This window comes from Euprymna scolopes, chromosome 36, assembly GCF_053919585.1.
Source record: "Euprymna scolopes isolate OS-2025 chromosome 36, ASM5391958v1, whole genome shotgun sequence".
Classification (NCBI taxonomy): Eukaryota; Metazoa; Mollusca; class Cephalopoda; order Sepiida; family Sepiolidae; genus Euprymna; species Euprymna scolopes.
Window position 1 is genome coordinate 94,388,290 of NC_136517.1, and position 22,517 is coordinate 94,410,806.

At 33.6% G+C, this 22,517-nt stretch overlaps 1 protein-coding gene across 2 annotated transcripts in view; it reads left to right on the forward strand.

Annotated features, from left to right (window-relative positions):
* The first annotated feature begins 677 nt into the window (after positions 1-677).
* The window catches only part of LOC145260682 (prostaglandin reductase 1-like), a 34,215-nt gene continuing 12,375 nt past the window's right edge, over positions 678-22,517 (forward strand). The window contains exons 1-5 of one of the 2 annotated variants that reach the window (XM_080119064.1): positions 678-885; positions 14,468-14,513; positions 15,473-15,523; positions 17,220-17,384; positions 19,841-19,958. In XM_080119064.1, the coding sequence (XP_079975190.1) occupies positions 777-885; positions 14,468-14,513; positions 15,473-15,523; positions 17,220-17,384; positions 19,841-19,958 (489 nt within the window). In that variant the 5' untranslated portion in view covers positions 678-776. Of the gene's footprint in view, positions 886-8,636; positions 8,773-14,467; positions 14,514-15,472; positions 15,524-17,219; positions 17,385-19,840; positions 19,959-22,517 lie in introns of those variants that run through there. The other variant, XM_080119063.1, reaches the window with a different exon arrangement.

Here is a 22,517-nt window from a genome sequence, read left to right on the forward strand (position 1 = left end):
TTTCTCCTCCACCGAAAGAGAACAAGAAATAGAAGTGCAGCATCTGAAGAACAGATACTACACTTTGTACCATATTGTAGTCAGCTGGAAAGCAGGAAAACGGAAGACAATTCCATAGGCGTGCAGTTCTAAGAAAGAAGCTTTGCTCACGGAATCTATGTTTAGGTTTAGGCACAGATAAAGTGGGGGAAATTAGTGATAGTATTTTCTGCTAGACGAGTGTTTGTTGTGAAAGTTTGGTGAGGGGAGGGCATAGATTGGAGCTCAATCAAGCACTTGCCATGAAAATAACGATAAAGTAGAGACAAACTTGCAACATCTCTTCTGTGAGATAGAGGTTGCAAGGAAGAGAAAAGGACATCTCCTACGAGGCTACGAAGTCTATTTTGAACTCTATCAAGGCAGGATAAGTCCTTTCTAGCAGCTCCTGCCCAGATGTGACAACAGTACTCCATCCTTGGACGTACCTGGCTCTTATATAGATAGAGAATAGCATCAGCAGTGAGATATCTACTCTCTCTCTCTCTCTCTCTCTCTCTCTCTCTCTTTCTCTCTACGTCATCTGCCGTTGTTTGGTTGTGACTTTATTTTCTAAGATTAGGCCCCTCCCTTTCATTAACCGCCGGCCATAGTTATTTTTTTCCTGTCATATTTTAAAGAAAAAAAAAATCACTTTAAAGTTATCTCCCTTAGAAAGATCTAAAAATAACTTTACGCGCGGTATTTCTTTCTTCTCCAAAATCAGCTTCGAGTGTCAAACAAGAAAGTCGATCGAAATGGTTGTTGCTAAAAAGTGGATCCTTGCCAAACATTTTGATGGCAACCCGCAGCCTTCTGATCTGATATTACAAACCGAAGAACTACCCGAAACACTCAAAGATGGTGGTAAGCTCATTGTTTGATATACTTTAAAAACAACTAATATATTTCTATTTTCACACGTGCGAAAAAGGAAAAAAGTTCACTTGTGAAGCCGAGGCCCCGATAGCGAAATACGCACCGGTCCCAGGAAGCGTTCATTAATCTGAAAAGAAAGTAAAGAATTTTGGCGTGTGTAGCCTTGTTTTTCTTTTATTTTGGCTTTGCGCTTTTCGGATTATTTTGTTATTATTAGGGTTGTGACAACAGAATATTTTTTTCATTCTTTGGACTTTCGAGGGGTTTGTATTACTGTACACATAGATTCGAAAAAGTTGTCAAAAAACAAATATATAACAAATAAATGTTATCAAAGGCAAGATAAATTACTTTTCTACCAAACTGGATATATTTTTTGTGTTTTTATTCAATGTAACATGTTTATTCAGCTCGAAAAACATACAGTGTTTACCGATGTATTAGAAAATTCAAAATGGCGCCCGACTGTCTCTTTAACACGGTAAGTTTGGGAAAAGATTTTATAAATAATAAACTAGACAAAATACTATTAAAAAACCACCGAATATATGTCAAGTTATGTCACGGTAACATATATTGAGCGAATTTCTAACAGTATTTTGTCTAGTTTATTATTTATAATACCTTTTCCCAAACTTACCCTCTCCGAGAGAGAGTCGGGCGCCATTTTGAATTTTCCATAGCGACCAGCAGAAAAATTTAACGGGTAAATGTTTACTTTAACTACAACAGAACATCGACCAATAAAATTTGTTGTTATTTAGGTTTTCGGGGTCGTTGACAACGAATCTGATATTCAAACCCGTCGCAAATTTACCGTTTGCATGGCATTAACCCCTGAACCCTCGCACTATTTTATGCCAACTCACCGCCATCGTTTCTACTATTCTTACATGATGTGTGTGCATGGACGCGCGTAGTAAGGTGACTTGTCGCATCACGGAAGAATTTTTTAGCAGACATTTAAAATAACAGGAAAGTTTTCAAAAACAAAATGTGGTTCATTTTTCCTTACTTGTGCAGTTATGCACTTATTGAACCGTGCTGAAATAATAACGCTATTATTTTGAAAGCCATTCTTAACATGGGGAGAGGAGGGTGTTTTGTAACTCTTCTGTACTTTCAGTTAACAAATTAATAAAATAAAAATATTGTAAAACTTTAATTTAACTTGAAAATACTATTTAAAAATAACAGTTCAATAAATGCTCAAGCACCCATTTTTCTGTGTTACGTAGTTTTTGATGCTTTTTTAATTGATCTAAACAATTAAGTTTTCATGAGCAGTTTGCAAAAGCATTTTTATTTTTCGTTTTTTTAATTATTTATTTATTTATTTACCACCGTCCATGCGTGAACGCATCATGTAAAAATAGCATAAGTGATGGCGTAGCAGTATCAGAATTTTTGTAGGAATTTTTGACACCCCTAACACGAAACTGCGAATAAAATATAAAAAACTCGTAATTTCTCTGTTAAAAGTGGGTTATTTATTTTCTTTATGGATTATACTTCCAAAATAAACTATTACAGTTGTTTTAAAAGTAATAAAAATATTTTTATTTTTTTTTTAAAACAGTAATGAATTTTCCGAACTCAATATTTTTCAATTTTTAAACTCAATATTTTTAAATTTTTAAATTTTAAAAATCTATCAAAATTTTTCTATTGATTCTATTTTTACGATATTTTCAGGGTCAATGTGAAATTTTATGTTCTTTCCAATAAACCGAATATAATATTTTAGACAAACGTTTTTTTTAAATTCACGCCCCCCCATTTTCACGCCCCCCCCCCATTTTCACGCCCCCCCCATTTTGAAATGTCTATTAAAAAGTAAATAATTAATTTATGTTTAATAGGTTTATATATCACAAATTGAAGAGAAAAGGTCAATAAATAATATATTCAAATTTAAAACAAAAAAAAAAATCAGTTTTTTAGAAATTTACCTGTAAAGTCCGAAGTTTAAAACCTTATTTTATAAGAACACATTTTTTCTTTTTGTCTTTTTTTTTTTTTTTTAATGAAACCTTGGTCCTTGCTCCTTTAATTGAAAAAAAAATTAGGGCTTGAATTACATTTTTCGAGGAGTTATAAGCTTAGAAAGATAGGGGGTCGAATAATTTACGCCTCTCATTTTGAAATGTCTATTAAAAAGTAAATAATTAATTTATGTTTAATAGGTTTATATATCACAAATTGAAGAGAAAAGGTCAATAAATAATATATTCAAATTTAAAACAAACAAAAAAAATCAGTTTTTTAGAAATTTACCTGTAAAGTCCGAAGTTTAAAACCTTTTTAAAAAAAAAAAAACACATTGTTTTGTTTTGTTTTTTTTTTTTAAATAAAACCTTGGTCCTTACTCCTTTAATTGAAAAAAAAAATTAGAGCTTGAATTACATTTTTCGAGGAGTTATAAGCTTGGAAAGATGGGGTGGAATTATTCACTATTTTCACGAAATTTCTGACACATGGCGGTGCCGGTGAGTTGGCACAAAATAGTGCGAGGGTTCAGGGGTTAATACCATGCAAACAGTAAATTTGTGACGGATTTGAATATCAGATTCGTTGTCAGCGACCCCCGAAAACCGAGAAAAAAGACAAAACAAATTTTATTGGTTGGTGTGCTGTTGTAGTTAAAATAAACATTTACCCATTAAATTTTTCTGCTGGTCGCCATGGAACTCAACGCCCAAGGAGTACCAAAATTTCACTTTTGACTTTTTTTTTTTTTTTTTTTTACAGTGGAAAAACACGTTTTTATGACAGCACGTTAAAGGCAGACATCTTGGATTTTTAAACTTTTTGTTTGGATTTTAGAAACGCCACGGGGAGATAACTCAGTTTAAAGCACCGACACTCCCTCCCCATCTTTAATACTAGCTTTTCTTCCTAAGAATCGAACCTTTTGCTCGGTATCATAATAAATTAGTTTTTTCGCTGTAAAACAAAAACTACTCAATGAAATTAAGTGAAATTTATTTTTCGAAGAACTTCATTCCATAACATTTCTGAAAAAAGTAAATCTATATAAAAGAATATAACTTTAATTCAATCCAACTTTACACCCCACCCCCCACCCCCCCAAAAAAAGGAAGGAAGCAGATCACCTAATGATACAAAAAGTCTGATTTGACTCACTGATTAAATTAAAATATCTATTCCAAAAAAAAAAAAATTGGAACTCTGCATTAAATAACCAAAAAAAAAAAAAGGTTGATATGCCGTAAAACCAAACCAAACCAAACCAAACCATTCCATAACAGATACGTGCAATTTAACCTTTTTTTTTTTCGATATTTTCATTCTTTAATGTCTTGATTAAACTGTATAAGTACCCAAAATTTATCACAATGCTAACCTTTTGCTCGGTATCATAAATAATTGTTTTTTCGCTGTAAAACAAAAACTATTTGATGAAATTAAGTGAAATTTTTTTGTTTTTGGAGAACTTCATTTCATAACGGATACGTTATGAATTTAAACTTTTTTCGATATTTTCATTTTTTAATGTCTTGATTAAACTGTACAAGTACCGACACCCTCAACCTCCTCATGTTAAGAATGGCTTTCGAGGTTGGAGGTGTCTATTCCTAAAGCCGTTCTTAATATGAGGGCCTTGGGAGGGTGTTTATACTAAGCTCAGATCATAAAAAAATACCTTTATTATTTATGTTGAAAACTAGATGTTGGTGCTATTGATATTATAAGCTTTGTTCTGCAAAAAAAAAGAAAAGAAAAAACGCCGCTTTTTTTTTTTTTTTTTTTTCATCCCCGTTTTATTAAAGTTTTGTTTGAAAAAAAAGTTATAATTAGTAAATATAGCAATACGCTACAACAGATCACCGACCACTCTAATTTAGTTTTTTTTTTTAGGGGTAATCGAGGTCGCTGACAACGAATCTGATAATCAAACCCATCGCAAATTTACTGTTAGCATGGTATGTGAGATTTTCTCTTACGAGGTTTTTGCCCCCCCCCCCCAGCAGAAGATGCGTCATCTTCGGCTATCTGCCACTATGGGTGGGTAACGTTCCCGAAGGGAATAATAGTTCGTCTTCGGTAAAGACTGAGTTGAATTCCCGCTGACGAAGAATGCGCAAGTTGGAGTGTTAAGATGACTTCCAAGATGGATACTGCTAGCTGGGTATCCACGAGGTGTCCTTCGAGTCATTCCTATGGCGGACAAGCAGGTCAAACCATAGACCTTAATTTTGTCTTGACAGACATCAAATTGTAGAACAAGCGTGCAAATATAATTTGTCCTACTTAGGGGCATTGGTAATTGAAATAATAATGTTCCGCTCCACATTTAGGCATTAAAACCTCTCCAAGCAACAAAGTATTTTTCGCTGCCTCGATTCGAGTGAGAAATTCACGTCTGTCCAACTCTGCGTCTTTTTGGATTATGATCTGAAAAAGGGAATATTGGCGCCAAAGAACATTCTCGGCAGTTAGTTATAACATGCAATCTGATTGGATAAAATAATTCCGTGGGCGAAGAAACTGCTCAATAAAATGCTTGCTTATTTCTGCAGAATTTCGTACAGGTATGGACCCCTGAACCCAGGGACTATTTTCTGCTATTTTACAGCTTCCGTTTACGCTACGCACAAGCACACATAAACAACAGCTGTTGAATATGCCTTCACGTCGCAAACTGCCTTTTCACATGGCGTACGAATCTTTTGTTTAAAATTATATGAAAAAGAAGAAAAGCGCTCCAAGTGGGAGTGGGGGTAATGTCGGAAAGACTTGTTTTTTTTCATTGGCAGACAATTTAAAATTCGAAGAAAAAGTTGTCTAAAACAAAATTTAAAAAAAAATACATTATAGTACTTTGGGGTGGGGGGATTTTTTTTGTCTTACATAGTTTTTAATGCATTTTAAACAAAGCTTTTATAAGTGGTTTACAAAAACATCAGCACCAAACATTTTTATATGTTTCGTTCTTCATTTTGGGTGGTGGGGGATTCAATTATAGAACTTGTGTGGCTTAACAGGTGCTTCTGCAGTTTAATTACCCGTTTTTCCATAAGTAACGTGCCGACACTCATCGAGCAGAGTACTGATTAATATTTCACAAAAATTCTGCGTTTACATTGGCCGGACGGAGGGTGGCCGGTGGGGGTTCAATGGGTGACCTGCCACACCCAGGTGCTGGCAGCAGCTATTTAATTGTACCAGGGAATCGCCATACTCTTCAGCACATCCAGGTACACTTTGGTGTTGACTTTCAAGCCAACTTCGAAGATGTGAGGTTGCATGATGTGGCTCTCACTTGAAACCACACCAAAGACCATAACCGTGGCCGGAACATTTTTCATTATTCTGGACACGTCCCTGTTATTCGTGGCCATCCAGAGCTGCATTTTGAGAATGCTGGTAATGGTCCTATTGTCATAACTTGGATCGGTAATGAGTTGCACAATGGCGCATCTTCGATCTCGCTCGTTGAACATGGTGTCACTTTCAGACATGATAGAAGGCTTTTAATCACTCTTGGAATTTGTACACAACTGGCCAACTAGTAGGTGGTCTGCAACAAAAAAAAGAAAACCGTTTTTATCAAATGGAAATGGAATTGTGTCATCTTTTTTATGGCGACAATTTTAGTGTCCCATCCTTTATATTAGGTACAATATAATATTCAATAGAGAATTGTCTCTATAATAATAAATACGTAATCTGCATGAATTAAAATATCATTTTTAAATGTATTTTATGATCAGGCAATGCCGGGTGGCCTGCAAGTGTGTGTGTGTGTGTGTGTATATATATATATATATATATATATATATATATATATATATATAATTTAAAGGAGATTAGACTAATAGTCTAAAGAGCTAAGTGTATTTTAATGTAACAGTGAAATTGCTAGTTTAATTAAAATACAGGAAATGCTCGTTGTAATTTAGATATATAATAAATTTTAAATTTTTTAAAAAAAATTTTTAAAAATTTTTAAAATGTAAATCACATTACTTAATATATATATATATATATATATATATATATATATATATATATAGATATATATATATAGATATATAGATAGATATATAGATATATATATATAGAATGGATCATTTATTGAATAATGGAATACAGGCAAAGTTTGGGGGGGGGGTAGAAGGGACTCTTTATGCCAGGGTATTTCGAAGCCTATTGCTTCTCATCAGAAGAGTAGAGAAGGTGCTAGATAGCATGGGGGGAATGCGGGGATGTTGTCCTACTGTATAAGCTCCAATAATTATTGTTGAGCTTGGCATTATCCGGATAAGTTTCCTTTTGTGGAATTGATCTTTCTCTTTTCCTTTTACATTAAGCTATATATATATATATATATATATATATATATATATATATATATGTATGTATAAACTTTGTGCGTGTAAATATCAATAATTGAAAAAATCTGATGAAAGAACGAACAGGCGATTTTGACCAAAGTCAACACCTTATACAGCCTAACATTATATTGTCTCACTGTTCACTTGATAAACTCATTAACCCTTATCCTCAAGTGGTCTTTGGACCTTGATAAGCATTGATTTCTGTGATGTCAACTAAAAGGGGGAGGAATATAAAAAATGTTTGTGGCTAAATTTGCTATGATTTAAATATGTCCCTATGCATAAAAAGTCCAAATATGCGTTATATTTAGATAGAAACCCTTAATGAAAATTCATGTAGCTATAGATATCTCTATCTCGACTATATTATATCAAAGGAAGTTTGTCTGTGTGTCTGTGACTTCGTTCTCTATGGACTCAAAAATGGCTGGGGCGATTATTATGAAATTTCACAGGAAGCTACTGTATATGCCTGGCAGTGTTCTCAGATAAGTTTAGCATCAGAATGTCTTCGATAAGTATCGATAATCAAAATAGTCTGATGAAAGAAGGAACAGGAGATTTTGACCGAAGTTACACACAAATGTATTTTATGTGTCTGGCAGTGTTAAATAGGTTGTGTATCGAAATGTCTTCGATAAATGTCAATAATCAATAATAGAAAAAATCTGAAAGAACGAACAGTCGATTTTGACCAAAGTTAACACCTTATACAGCCTAACATCACAAGTGCATTTGAGAAGTTTTATCATCTCACAAGCAGAAATACGAAGCATGTAGAATCAACAGTAGGTTCTTTGATATGACATGTGCGCATTCAAAATGAATGTTTCTGTTTAAGGCACAACTGAAACATGATAATTGACTTTTGCATTTTAAACTTTAATTCAAGCGATTATATATCAAAAAATCAACAGTAGGTTCTCTACAGTGTAATGTAGACTACAATTTATTGTGGATTAAGTCTCTAATAATAAATACATAGTCTGCATGAATTAAAATATCATATTTAAAAATATCTTACAAACCAGGTAATGCCAGGTGGCCTGCTAGCGTATTTATCAAAACTAACCGCAAACAAAATGAAACATATTTGTTTATCCCACATACTTAGCAGTGACACATTTTTTTTTATAGGTTACAAAGGAATTTATGTAATACGTGATTTATTTGAACAAGTTAAAACAGATAAAACATCTCAAAATTTACAGTTGAAGAGTCATCAGCACTGATGGTTCTCCCTCGCCCCCTCGTTTTTTCACACCGGTTCTCGTTAGATCACTGAAGTTAAGCAACATTGAGTCGTGTCAGTACCAAATGGGTGACCAATTTGGGAATTCATAGCGCTGTATCTAGGAGGACATCGACACCTCCCTGCAAGAGTTCCAGAAACCTAACGTCACGTCATCATCTCCCCTAACGGGGATATACATGCAACTGGGGGCCACTTGTGAATTCCATATTCCCATGGAACTTCTTCCTTTGGAGGAAGTCGGTTAAATCTGCTATGGTTAGTGTTGCTGTTTCTTCTTCTGCCCAAATTAATGACTGTAGCAGCCCACTTATTACTGCTCCCATCACTTACCAGATTGTCATTATGAGAAAATGTTACATTTAACCGACTTTGAATTTTAAATCTGCCTTTTTTTTTGTGCGTGCACTATTGAGTTCATCAAGATGACATGGATACAGACCATAAAATATGCTTTTTTTGGATTAAAATAAATTCTTTTTAAGTAATAAACAATATTTGTGTATACATTTATACCATAATAAACAATATATATACACATAAAAATATATATACACACGTTACACATAATGAACAATATACATACACTATTTTATATATAAACATGTTTTTTTTATTATTTATTTTTCTTTCATAATGTTTTTCTTTCATAATGTTTTTCTTTCATAATGTTTTTCGTTCATAATGTTTTTTGTTCATAATGTTTTTCGTTCATAATGTTTTTCGTTCATAATGTTTTTCTTTCATAATGTTTTTCTTTCATTTTTTCCTTCATTTTTTCCTTCATTTTTTCCTTCATTTTTTCCTTTCATTTTTTCCTTTCATTTTTTCCTTTCATTTTTTCCTTTCATTTTTTCCTTTCATTTTTTTCTTTCATTTTTTTTCTTTCATTTTTTTCTTTCATTTTTTTCTTTCATTTTTTTCTTTCATTTTTTCCTTTCATGTTTTCCTTTCATTTTTTTCTTTCATTTTTTTTCTTTCATTTTTTTCTTTCATTTTTTTCTCTCATTTTTTTCTTTCATTTTTTTCTTTCATTTTTTTCTTTCATTCTTTTTTTTTCTTTCATTTTCTCTTTCATTTTTTTCTTTCATTCTTTTTTTTTCTTTCATTTTCTCTTTCATTTTTTTCTTTCATTTTCTCTTTCATTTTCTCTTTCATTTTTTCTTTCATTTTTTTCTTTCATTTTTTTCTTTCATTTTTTTCTTTCATTTTTTTCTTTCATTTTCTCTTTCATTTTTTCTTTCATTTTTTCTTTCATTCTTTTTTTTTTCTTTCATTCTTTTAATGATTTTCCTTTCAATTTTTCTCATTTTTCAAATTATTATTTTTCATTGTGTTGAATTGCCACCTCGTTTTATTTTAACGGTTTATTTTGATTCAATCTTTTCTGGCATTTTCAAATTGTAATATTTTCACTCTCAGAACAGCATATCATTATCATTCTACAACCAAATTATTTAATTCACACAAGTTTTTATTCATTAAAAAAAAATGTGAAGTACGTCTTACACATTTAATAGCGAAAAACCACTACACAACTTTTCAGAGACAAATGTTCTTCAAAAATTTTATTTCTGTGTGGTCAAAAATCAGTTTCATCTGGCTCAAAAGCTATACCAGTATCCAAACGTAACATTTTTTAAAAGTTTTTTAAAATTTTACACAACATCAGGTTAAATTCAATCGCCATTTTGTTTTTAGATAATATTGACACATTTCAACCATGCTTTTCTCAAGTTTACAAGCGTAATACTAACTTGATTTAAAATCGAAATGTTGGAGTGTAATTTCCCTCAATTTCCGTAAAATTACTTTTAACGGTAAATAATTTTCTACTCGATGAATTTTCGTAATTTTTGGATACATTACTATTTTCGACATGACAATTAATTAAGTACTGTTGTTTTTGCATAAAACCACATATTAAAAAGGAAAAAATCGATTTGTCGACATCAAAATAATATTCAAAGGTTTCGTCGTACATATGAAACGGGAAACGCCGAAATGAATGGAATTTTTTTCACATATTTTTTTTATTGTGAAGATTTGCCTAATTCAACTCCCGCATGTATGTACAACGTAATATGATATTTCATTAAACTGTTGGGTTTGTATTACTGTACACATAGATTCGAAAAAGTTGTCAAAAAACAAATATATAACACATAAATGTTATCAAAGGCAAGATAAATTACTTTTCTACCAAACTGGATATAATTTTCGTGTTTTTATTCAATTTAACATGTTTATTCAGCTCGAAAAGCATACAGTGTTTACCGATGTATTGGAAAATTTAAAATGGCGGCCGACTCTCTCTTTAACACGGTAAGTTCGGAAAAAGGTGTAATAAATAATAAACTAGACAAAATACTGTTAGAAATTCGCTCAATATATGTTACCGTGACATAACTTGACATATATTCGGTGGTTTTTTAATAGTATTTTGTCTAGTTTATTATTTATAACACCTTTTCCCGAACTTACCGTGTTAAAGAGAGAGTCGGCCGCCATTTTGAATTTTCCAATACATCGGTAAACACTGTATGCTTTTCGAGTTGAATAAACATGTTAAATTGAATAAAAACACGAAAATTATATCCAGTTTGGTAGAAAAGTAATTTATCTTGCCTTTGATAACATTTATTTGTTATATATTTGTTTTTTGACAACTTTTTCGAATCTATGTGTACAGTAATACAAACCCAAACTGTTTTTTTTTTTATTATTTATTTATTCATTTATTTATTTATTTATTTTGTTTCAAATTATTTTAAATGTAAAAAACTGTAATGGTTAAAAGGCCAAACAGTTTTTTGTTTAAATAAACGTATCTATCTAGGCTTAAACATTTTCCTAATTCAACTTTATGCTAGTTTAGCGGCTTGTAATTTGATATCACGCTGCCAGTGTGAACTTAGTGATGAAGGAAAAACGTGTCATCTTTTCCAGAATGAGTTGAATAGGGAATGTGCTCACATTTTTTTCACAAATTTTTCTTTGGCCTTGACCTTCTTTAACATTCAACTTTTGCATGCATGTACAACAGAATATGGTATTTCACTAATTAAACATTTTTTTCAAATTATTTTAAACTAACGGGAAGGGGGAGGGGTCAAAACAACAGTAGGCAATTTGGGTAGAGACAATTGTTGAAAAAAAAAAAAATGGTAACAGGCAGGTTTAAACCCGTAAGGTGAAGAAATGAAAAAAAGGGTTAAAAAAAAGAAAGTGACGTCTTAGCGGATATCTCCATTTGCGTGACCGGAAATTGAAGCGTTGAAATTAAGTGTAGTCAATCCAACCAAGACGATGACTTTGCGAAAATGTTGCCGCAAAAAGCGCCCCCTTCTTGTAGAAAACTGCCCAGCTGAGAGTGAAGGAACGAATGTTTTTGGCCAATTTTTCGATATTTGTCGTCTGAGATGTCGAGCTTCAAAACAATACCAACTTCGTCAGGATTTGTCGCGTTTGTCGAAAGTTTTTGGCAGACTTGCATACATACATATTCACGCTAACCGATGATTGAGATTGTATTATAGACTAGCAGGGATACCTGGCGTTGCCTGAGTGTTTAGAGGTGTGTGTGTGTTGGGGGGGGGGGTAAATCAAAACAAAAGAATAAACGAAGTAATAACCCTGTTTAAATATTATGAACAAAAACAATGTTGAAACTTAAAAAAAATAACTGGAAAAAAAAACAAAAAAAAAAAACGAACGTGATACAAACGATGTTAAAATTTCTTAAAATCGGAAAAACAAAAAAAGAAAACGTGATGGAAAAAACAAAAAAAAAACGAATGTGATACAAAACGAACGATGTTAAAACTTCTTTAGAAAAAAACTGGAAAAAAAATTTTAAAAAACGAACGTGATACAAACGATGTTAAAATTTCTTAAAATCGGAAAAACAAAAAAAGAAAACGTGATGGAAAAAAAACAAAAAAAACGAATGTGATGCAAAACGAACGATGTTAAAACTTCTTTAAAAAATCTGAAAAATAAAAGGAAAAAACAGCGAACGCGAAAAATGGCATAAATAACTCTGTTTCAATATTAAAACTTTAAAAAATCGAAAAAAAAAAAAAAGAAAGACATCTCCAATCACAAATTGAACTTACAACCTTTAGATAATGACGCTGCACTTTAATCAACTGAGCTAAGAGGACGTAGACAAGATTGTGCCGTTTTTTTCTTTTAATATTTAAACTAATTCAAGTTCTAACGTCATTTGCGTATGCGTAGAAGCTATCTTGTCATGAAGGAACGATTTATTTTGCTACCCCTTCCTGTTCAAAACTGGCCAATTTAGGATGAAGGAATTTTGTCGTCCAAGATGTCGAGCTTCAAATTTATATCGATCTTGTGGAAATCCGTTGCCTCTGTCGAAAGCTTTTGTCAGATACAAACACACACGCATACACAAACACACACATTTTGACTTTTATATATATAGACTAGCGGGGGTACCCGGCGTTGCCCGGGTGTTTGGAGATGTAAAAGAAAAAAAGTTTTAGTAGGAAGGTAGGATTGAACCCCAAAGCCTTGACGTGAAGGTGGAAACGAAAGGGGGAAAAAGCCAGACACCTAACCGTCTTGGCCACGAGGGAAAGGAACTGCTAAGGGCGTTAAGTGAATTTTTATGAAGCGAAATAAACAGGTGCAAGGAAGTGGCGTGGTGTCTGACCTAGTTTTGTGCTGCAAGCCAGATCATTCGGTTTTCGAAGACGCGGCGAGCTGGTAAAAGTCGGGCAAATAAATACACACACGACCCCTGTTCGTAACTCTTAGATATTATCATTTAGACGTGATATAAAAAGTTTACGGAAGTGGTGAGCTGACTGATCGCTTCTTAGAAAAAAGCCTTTCGCTGACATACACAAAAGGCGAACATACGTACATACATACATACATACACACACACATTTTAGCTCGGAAAAAAGCCTTTTGCGGACATACACAAAAAGCGAACATGCGTGCATACATACACACACACATTTTGGCTCGGAAAAAAGCCTTTCGCAGACATACACAAAAAGCGAACATACGTGCATACATACATACACACACACATTTTGGCTCGGAAAAAAGCCTTTCGTGGACATACACAAAAAGCGAACATACGTACGTACATACATACATACATACACACACACATTTTGGCTCGGGAAAAAGCCTTTCGCGGACATACACAAAAAGTGAACATACGTACATACACACACACATTTTGGCTCGGAAAAAAGCCTTTCGCGGACATATACAAAAAGCGAACATACATACATACACACACACATTTTGGCTTTTATATATATATATATATATATATGTAAATGATTCCTTATTTAATAATTTTTTAATGCTGATATGGAATTTGTTTGCACATTTTTCTCTGACCGTGACCTTCTTTAACATTTGTCTAATTCAACTTTATGCAAATTTAACGCTGCCAGATTGTTTTTTTGTCAAAGTCTTCGATAAGTATTGATAATCAAAATAATCTGATTAAAGAAGAAACAAATGATTTTGACCAAAGTTAACACCTTATATAGCCTAACATCACAAGTGCATTTGAATAGTTTTATTACCACACAAGCTGAAAGGCCGGTCATATAAAATCAGCAGTAGGTTCTTTAATATGACAAGGGCGCAATTAAAATGTCTCAAACTGTGTAATGAGTTTGCAAAAATCATACTTTTAACTTTTTTTTTGACAATTGATCAAGTTTGTTAATTCTTCATGTGCAGGTGCCTTATGTCAAGTTCATAATTTTTATTCAAATGAACTTTTGATTATATTTGATAATTATTTTATGTTCTCGTATTTGTCGTCGGGTGCACACATTTGTAAAAATGATTCCTTGGTACAAATGGCCTACATATTCAACAATCCTGATTCTTACCTTAAATGAAAAAAAAAATTGAAGCTCTTAATAATAAAATTTTTTTTTTTCTCCAGAAATTCTTTGTGAAGCAGTTTGGCTTTCTGTGGATCCTTATATGAGGTAAGCTTAATTAGAATTAATTGTAAATCAATCTTTCACAGAAGAAACATAACTAGTCTTTCTTTGCTCCATTTCTGCCTCCCTGTAAAACATTCATAGCAAGTACTTGTCTAGCTACCACCACTGCAAACAACTTCTGTGTACTTAAAACCAAATAGAACTTCCGTGAATAGTTTCTTTCCAAGAATTTCCCATCTGTAGACCACATTACCACAGGTTACTTCCTTGCTAACTGCTACATGGTTGTCTTAAAGTCTAATGTGAACAAATGTGTTGAATTGAACTCTTAAGTAATCAAATCATGTTGACACACCAGTTATAAGATGCTGTATGTAGGCGGACATCGATACCTCCTTGCAAGAGTTGCAAAAACCTAACATTATCTCCTTGAGGGAGACGGGAAAAGACATGAACATGGCCGGATAGGAACGGATTACCATCTGTTCGACACTGTAGAGTTTTGTTAAGCACATTAGGGTGCAAGAGGACTTTTGAAAAAGAGACAAGGCATTATTCTGGAAAGTACCTGTAAATAAATGTCTGTTGTTTCACAAAAAGAAAACAAAAAAAGAAGAGCGAGTCGAATTCTTTCCTTGTCTTTGTTTCCTTTTTCTGTCTTGTTTCGTTGTTAAAGGTGGAGTTATTTCCCTTTCGTTTCCAATATAAGATGAAGCATAATCGACTCGGCTCTGCTCGCACACTGAATCCAGGTCGTTAAGAGACTGGTCCTCAGTTTAGGGTTAAAATCACTAAACCCAAAAAACATTGAGACACGCACATTAAGATCTTAAATCGGAGACTTGTGAATGATCAAAGTTATGTAATCTTTTAACGAATAATTACTTCAAATGATAACCTGTGACGTTTCACCTGTAACCTGTAACTTTTTGTTGAAAGCTTTTCGTGGATTTACAACATTATTGCTTTTTTAAATTTTATTTTCTAATTTTAAATTTCAGAATTTTCCCTCAAGAACAAGGCAATGTAATGATTGGAACTCAAGTTGCAAGGTGAGTTTTTTTACGGAGGGGTTGTCTTTTATCTGGTACTTGTAATTTATTTATCTAATTCATAGTGTCTCCATGGATTCCCAAATTAGATCCATTTAACATGAAATCTATCGTAACTTTATAACTCTTGGCCTTTGAGTCAAGATCAAAGTGTAGTAAATTGGGAGTTAAGTAGGATGTCCCCCAGTATGAAAGGGTGAATGCGGTATTATGGTGAAAGATACTAGCTGGGAGAAACTTTTGATTTTGTTTAGTTCTGGAGTGACAAGGATGACCAACGACACCCACAATCCCCCCTTTTGAGTTGGCCATGTGCCTAAGTTTTTTGTTCATTGTTGATTTTCAATGTATTTTTAACATGAATAAAGGATTTAATATCTCAAAGTGTAGTATCTGTTCCGGCAGATACTGCAAGCAAAGAACATATGTGGGGAAAACCCTACATATAAGACCTTGGTCAATATAGGGGCAACCCTTCATAGCAATTGTCACTATCCAGCTCCCCTACTCCCCGGGGAGTTGGTCCCCATTTCCCCTTCACTCCTCACTTTAAAAATCGGCCTCATGCCTAATTTGCTCGGTGGGGGAGCAAATAAACACCTCAAAGTATAGTATCTGTTCTCCAGATCTACACTTCGATTTCTTGTTCTCTGTCAGTGGAGGAGAACTCCTTCACGGCTGAGACAATTTTTATTTTTGTTCCTTTTCTACACATTAAAAAACGACCCTGGTGTTTAACTCTGTCCCGTGGGGAGGCATTGTAAATAGGAACATGAAATCTATCATATGGGCTGTTAATTCGAACCTAACCCTAACCCTAACTTGAGGCCAATCTGTAAATTGCATGAACAATTTCATTTCTGCGACACAAATGAAAAAGCAACCGACTTGGTATTTTGTATTAATTTATTTATTGCGAACTATTATCCTCATCTTTCTTAGTTGTTGTTTCACGATGTTTCGGCCAACTATTCCTCTAGCCTTCGTCAGGTGGTAACCGCGATGGGATAGGAACCCCAAATCTCCTAACTGCATTCACTGCCTTCCATAGTTGTTGTCATCTCACCACGTTTTGGCCAAGTAAACCTCTGGCCGGCTTTGGGTAGGATTGAAACCTCTATCTTCAGACAATTCTCACCTGAACCATAGAAATTCAATGTTTCTATCCACTGCGCCACGGGCCCCGAACAACTAAGATGAGGATAATAATCTGAAATGAATAAAAAAAATTAATAAATAATACTCATCTCAATAATGAATTCCAATTAAATAATATATTAATATTTTTTATTTAAATTCTTCGGACGATTGTTTTCATCTTCAGTGTTATTTTCACAACGTTTCAGTCAATGTAATCTCTGACCTTCTCCAAGTGTATCTTGTCAAACTCGTGGATAATCACATCAAACGCGTGGATATCTGCGTCAAATTCATGGATATCCCCATCAAATTTGAAATCTTTTTTGCTATATCACATGCGTATACATCATACAGTTTTCTTTTTCTTTTTGATTGTTTTTGTTGTTTTTTTGTTTTTTAAATGTAAGGGAAATTTTCAACAAGAACTCAATAAAATTCCACACATCAAGAAGTTAAAATCGCCATTTTTCGTGGGTATTATCCTGTTTATTAAAACTTAAATTACAGAAATAAAATAACTTTTGTCATTTAATCGTTTCTTTTTTTTTTTTTCTAGGATTGTAAAAAGCAATAATTCCAAATACCCTGTGGATACACACGTTGTTGCTGACCTGGGTTGGCGTTCTCATTCTGTTGTCAACGATGATAGCAAACTTCTGAAACTACCAGATATGGGAGATCTTTCTTTATCGCTTGCGCTTGGAACGATGGGAATGCCGGGGTAAGTAAAAAAACATTTTTTTATTTTGACTCAAAGGGCCAGACCCCATACTGACATTTAGTTTTCAATTTTTCCCCAAAATCAAAATACTTTATTTTCATCCATAGTCATTACCAACATAGTACATTTAAATTTTTTTTTTTTTTTTACAAAGGAGTCACCATTTATTAAGGCCTGGAGGACACTCAAGGATAAGGGTTAATGAGTGTACAGTGGTCAAAGGAAACATGTCGTATATATTTCCCTAAAACCTCTGGCCTTGATGGAGGGGAGACTAAAATTTGCTACTATGGTTTCAAATGATCTGAAATAACAGCAAGGGGAGACTTGATTCTATGTCTTAGAACTTTTTATATACCCCCTAGATCATAATATCTACAATTTGCAAAGGGATGTCGTCTCTAGATTTATTTTGATCAACTTTTATAAAATTCGTGCTATTCCGTTCTGTCACGTGTTTGTTCAGTTTTTTAATATAAAGTGAATGTAATGGAGTAAAGTAATTGAAATGAAATCAATTCCTTGACTTTCCCGCCGGAGACGTCCAGAAAGCAATCAGCTTTGATCATTGCGGTGAAAACCGTCATATCAGACAATTGCTATTCATTTGGACACTTTTCTTGGGGAAACAAAACAAAACCAAAAAACTGGCTCGCAGCCAAAGTTAAGTGCGTGATTTCATTCCTCTATGGCATGATGTTTGACCTCATTAAATTTACGCACCTGTTCCATTAAATGAACTCATTCTCTTAACTTTTTAATTGTTTACTTTGAACGATTCTCAATTACTCTGCCTTCTTGCATCGTGGTAAGATGTCAGGCTTTTTTTTTTTTCGCTTTCACCTCAAGGTTTCAGTTTCGAGCCTACCTACCTACCAAAACTTTTTTTTTTATATATATATACACCTCCAAACACCCGGGCAACACTGGACACCCCTGCTGGTTTATTATAAGAAAGAAAAGTTTCATACATCAAAATACTGTGAACAGCTAATTATTAAGTGTTCAAATTATTGGCCCTTGTGGTCCATGAACAGCTAACAACGCTCACCGATTGAATCGAAAACATTCCTAATCAGTTGAATTGGTATGTTGACCCATTTTCTTTCAATGGTTGCTTTCAACTCCTTCATTGTAGCTCGTTTTGTGGTGTGAATCTTGTGTTTAACATGCCTCCCCACATCGCCCCCAAAAAAAAGAAAAATCCAGGGGGGGGGGGTCAAATCCAGTGAGCGTAGACAGTACTTGACACTTCCTCTTCGTTCTAACTATCTGTTTCACAGGTGACCATCAGGATATGCTCTCTTTTTTTTTTCTTCTTTTTTTTTTTTTACACAGTGATCACCACTTATCAAGGTCCGGAAGCCACTCAGGGATAAGGGTTATTGCAAGTACATTACGTTAGTGTGGAGATTTGATGAAGTGTTTACTTAAGGGGGCGGTTACATTAGGAATTTGTTAACGTTGGACTTACGTCATGATGATAGTGAGGAAGTGCTCCATCCTGCTAGAAGTGCCATTCTTTATTCCTAAACATCTCTTGGGAATGTCGTATAGCGTATTCATGTAGCAAGTTGAGATAATTTAAAGAAAAAGTTTTCTAATTAAGCCAGCGATGGAAGATGACCTGCTGTTTTTCTGTCATTTTTATTTTTTTACCTCACTTGACTGGAGATCAACTTTTCTTTGTACAAAAAAACAATTTCCATTATTTCATTATATTATTGCTTCGAAAAATTTCAATATATTATTGCTTCGAAAACTTTCCAACTAAACTATGAACATTACACTGGATTTAATTTTTGACTTCATTCTCTCTAAAGAAGTATTTTCGCCTTTAGGATTACCTTGAGAGAATCTTCATGCAAGCTGAAATAGTATGCGCGATCTGTTTTTATTTATTTATTTTATTTTATTTTTTTTTTTTTTAGATATACAACATTTTTCACTTGTTTTTCTTGACAATTTATAAAATAAACTGAGGTTTCATTTAATGCCATAACTAGCAAATTCTATCATTGCTACAAATATAATTTGCTGATTTCTTTCTGTACTCTGATGAGAAGAATAGTAAGAATAGCATTCTTTGAAACTCCATGGAATAAGGACTTTGTAAATTGTTTTTTGGAATATTCAAACTGTTAGGGTTCCAACTGACTTTAAAAAAAAAAAAAAATATACTCTATTAAAAAATTGTTCTTCAAAATCACTGGATTTGGCATTAAATAACCTGAAAAGGGTTGATATGCCGTAAAACAAAAACAACCGACCAACCAATTAAGCAAGCATTCATTTTGGCTTGTCTTCCCTTTTCGGCTAGTATAACTCTTCAGAAAATAAAAAACCAAAAAACACTTGGAACATAGAAGCTTTTGTAATGTTGGGACATGTTATTGAAATTTGCTGAGTGAGTGAAAATAAAGTATTGGACTTCTTCTTTTTTTTTTTTTTTTTAGCATGACGGCTTATTTTGGCTTATTGAAAAAATGTGAGCCTAAAAGTGGAGAAGTTGTTTTGGTCAATGCAGCTGCTGGGGCTGTAGGTAATGTTGTCGGACAGATAGCCAAGTTAAAGGTAATGTCATCGAAAGCAATTTCTTTTAAACAAGCTCCTCCCTCCAAAGTGTTAGGAAGTGATTTAAAGAAAGAAAACAAAAAAAGGAAATAATATATCAATACATCCTCTCCAACAAAATCAATATTTTATTCTGAATAGCCAGTCAGTTATTACAATTACATTGAGGTGCCTTCAATAAGTGTGGTGGGGTACAAATCACCCCTATTTCAGAACTAAATGGAATCAACCAGTCCTATGAATAACACTGGTTTCAGAGACTAAATGGAGACATTCATACCATGTTTAACCGTATGCTACGAACACGTTCCTTTCATACCACTTTAGTGGCTCCTGTATTCTTTATGATAAATACATATTATATTTGATACACTTTACACTACTTGTGGTTTCTTTGTGACCCCTAGCACGGGTCTACAACATTTCTGTTATTTATTTACAAATTTCTACTTCATATTTCTACCTTGTTTATTTCAGTCTAGTTTCTCCTATGGCAGTAATTCCAGAAAACATAAAATACATCAATAAGTTTCCAGACTTTTTCGTATGGGCACTTTTGTTGATAGTTTACTCCTCAAACTCTAGTCACCTTTGAAGTACTCTCCTCCGGCTGCAATGCACTTGTATCGTTCCAACAACTTCTGGAAGGGCTCCTAGTAGTCTTCCTGTATGAGCGTGTCAATGACCTTCATCACAACCGCCTTCAGACCTACTATTGTCTCATAGCAACAGCCTCTAAGGTTTTTCTTGAGCTTAGAGAATAACCAAAAGTCACAGGGAGCAAGGTCTGGATTATAGGGTGGATAAAAAAACTGTCTTGATGTCCATCTTCGTCAAATAGTCTGTGACAGGGATGGAGTTAAAGACTTGTGCATTCACGCAAATCTTCTGCATCTTCAGTTCCTTGCGAATAATTGTATGTTGTACAGTTCTCACACTGACATCAAACGGCACTTATTGCCTCTGTAGACACACAACGGTTCTTATCGATGAAATTCTTTATTTGGCCAATCAACTCTAGCGTTCTAACTTCCTTGCTCCTCTCACATCCCTCAGACTCCCTGCCTCCCTTGAATCTCTTATGCCACTCAAAAACTGATGCTTGATTCATGTAAGATGGTCCAAAAGCAATCTGAAGTATTCCATACGCTTCTGTGGCATTTTTCCAAGTTTAAAACTGTTACATGATAAAGGGCTGTCCCCTTTTCATGTAAGTAAAAAAATAGGGAATTAGTTAAATGTAAATATGAAATAGGATAGTCAAGGATTCGAACTTGCGAAGTTAGATTTGGAATTTTCAATTCCAATCATAAGCTAAAATAAATACAGAATGTTATTGAAAATAAGGAATGTGGAATCGCAATTGTTTAGCTCACACAAAATAGTTAGATATCTGTTTATTGGAAAAGGAATGTAATGATGAAATTGGTTTCTGTGAAAATAAAAATAAGGAATTTAATCGTCAATTGAAATTGTAAACATATTTTGTAAATAGGTTATTTTAAAAATAAGTTACTGAACTCGGAGTCATGTCAAGTTTTGCAACGTGACGCATGTCAAGGCAACGTGCTCGATGAGCACATGTTTAATCATGCGATGACGTGACGAATTCTCAATATAGGTAGAGTTTTAGATGCAGTCTGGGGGAAAGAGCAGAGAGAGGTCAGAGACAGCCGCTGACACCAAACCTTGGAAGCGAAGCTTAAAGAAAAGCCATGTAAAGAAACTTTGAATTCCTCGAGCGAAATCAGGACCGGTCATGAAATAAAGGATGTCAACATGTGTTTTTGTATCTGCGTCGTCGTGTTGTTATTCAACAGAAAAGGTATTGTCCATTTATGTTATAAGAACTTTGATAAAATCATCATCTAAAAAATACGTGTTAGAAAGTATATGTGTCAAACTATAAATGTTATAGAAACACTCCCGTTCACAGAACTGTCAAAAGTATAAATGTCAAACCCTCGGTCTATCTATATATCAAATCTCCTCTCATTGTGTATAACAAGCTGTCGGCTCTCCTGTATTATATGTATCCTGTCGTTATATATAAGAACTGTCTCTCTCATTATATATACATGTTTAAGACTATCTCACAAACATGAACAACACTAAATAAGAACTCGCGTAACATACGCACATATTTGATACCCTCAAAAATAAAACCGATACGTAACAACAGAATTTCATTGCATATTGTTCTTCTAAAGTGTTCTTGCGTCCAGATTGCATTTTTTAAATTCACCAGCTGTGACAATCGGGCTTTAGTAGTAGGGTGTATTCCAATTCCTGCTGTAGCTGTTCATTTGAAGCGTGAAATCATAAAAATTAGTCAGTCATCTTATAAAGATGTATAGCAATAACATACTGAATTTTTAAGAGTTTACGACAATTTTAAATGTCTGTACAAAAAAAAGTCTAGAAACTTATCACTGTGATACTATGGACGGTTCCCCACTCCAAAGTGTTAGGTAATTATTTAAAAAAAAAAAAAAATTATAAAATAAGGAGAAAATACATGGATATATTCTCTCCAACAAAATCAATATTTTATTCTGA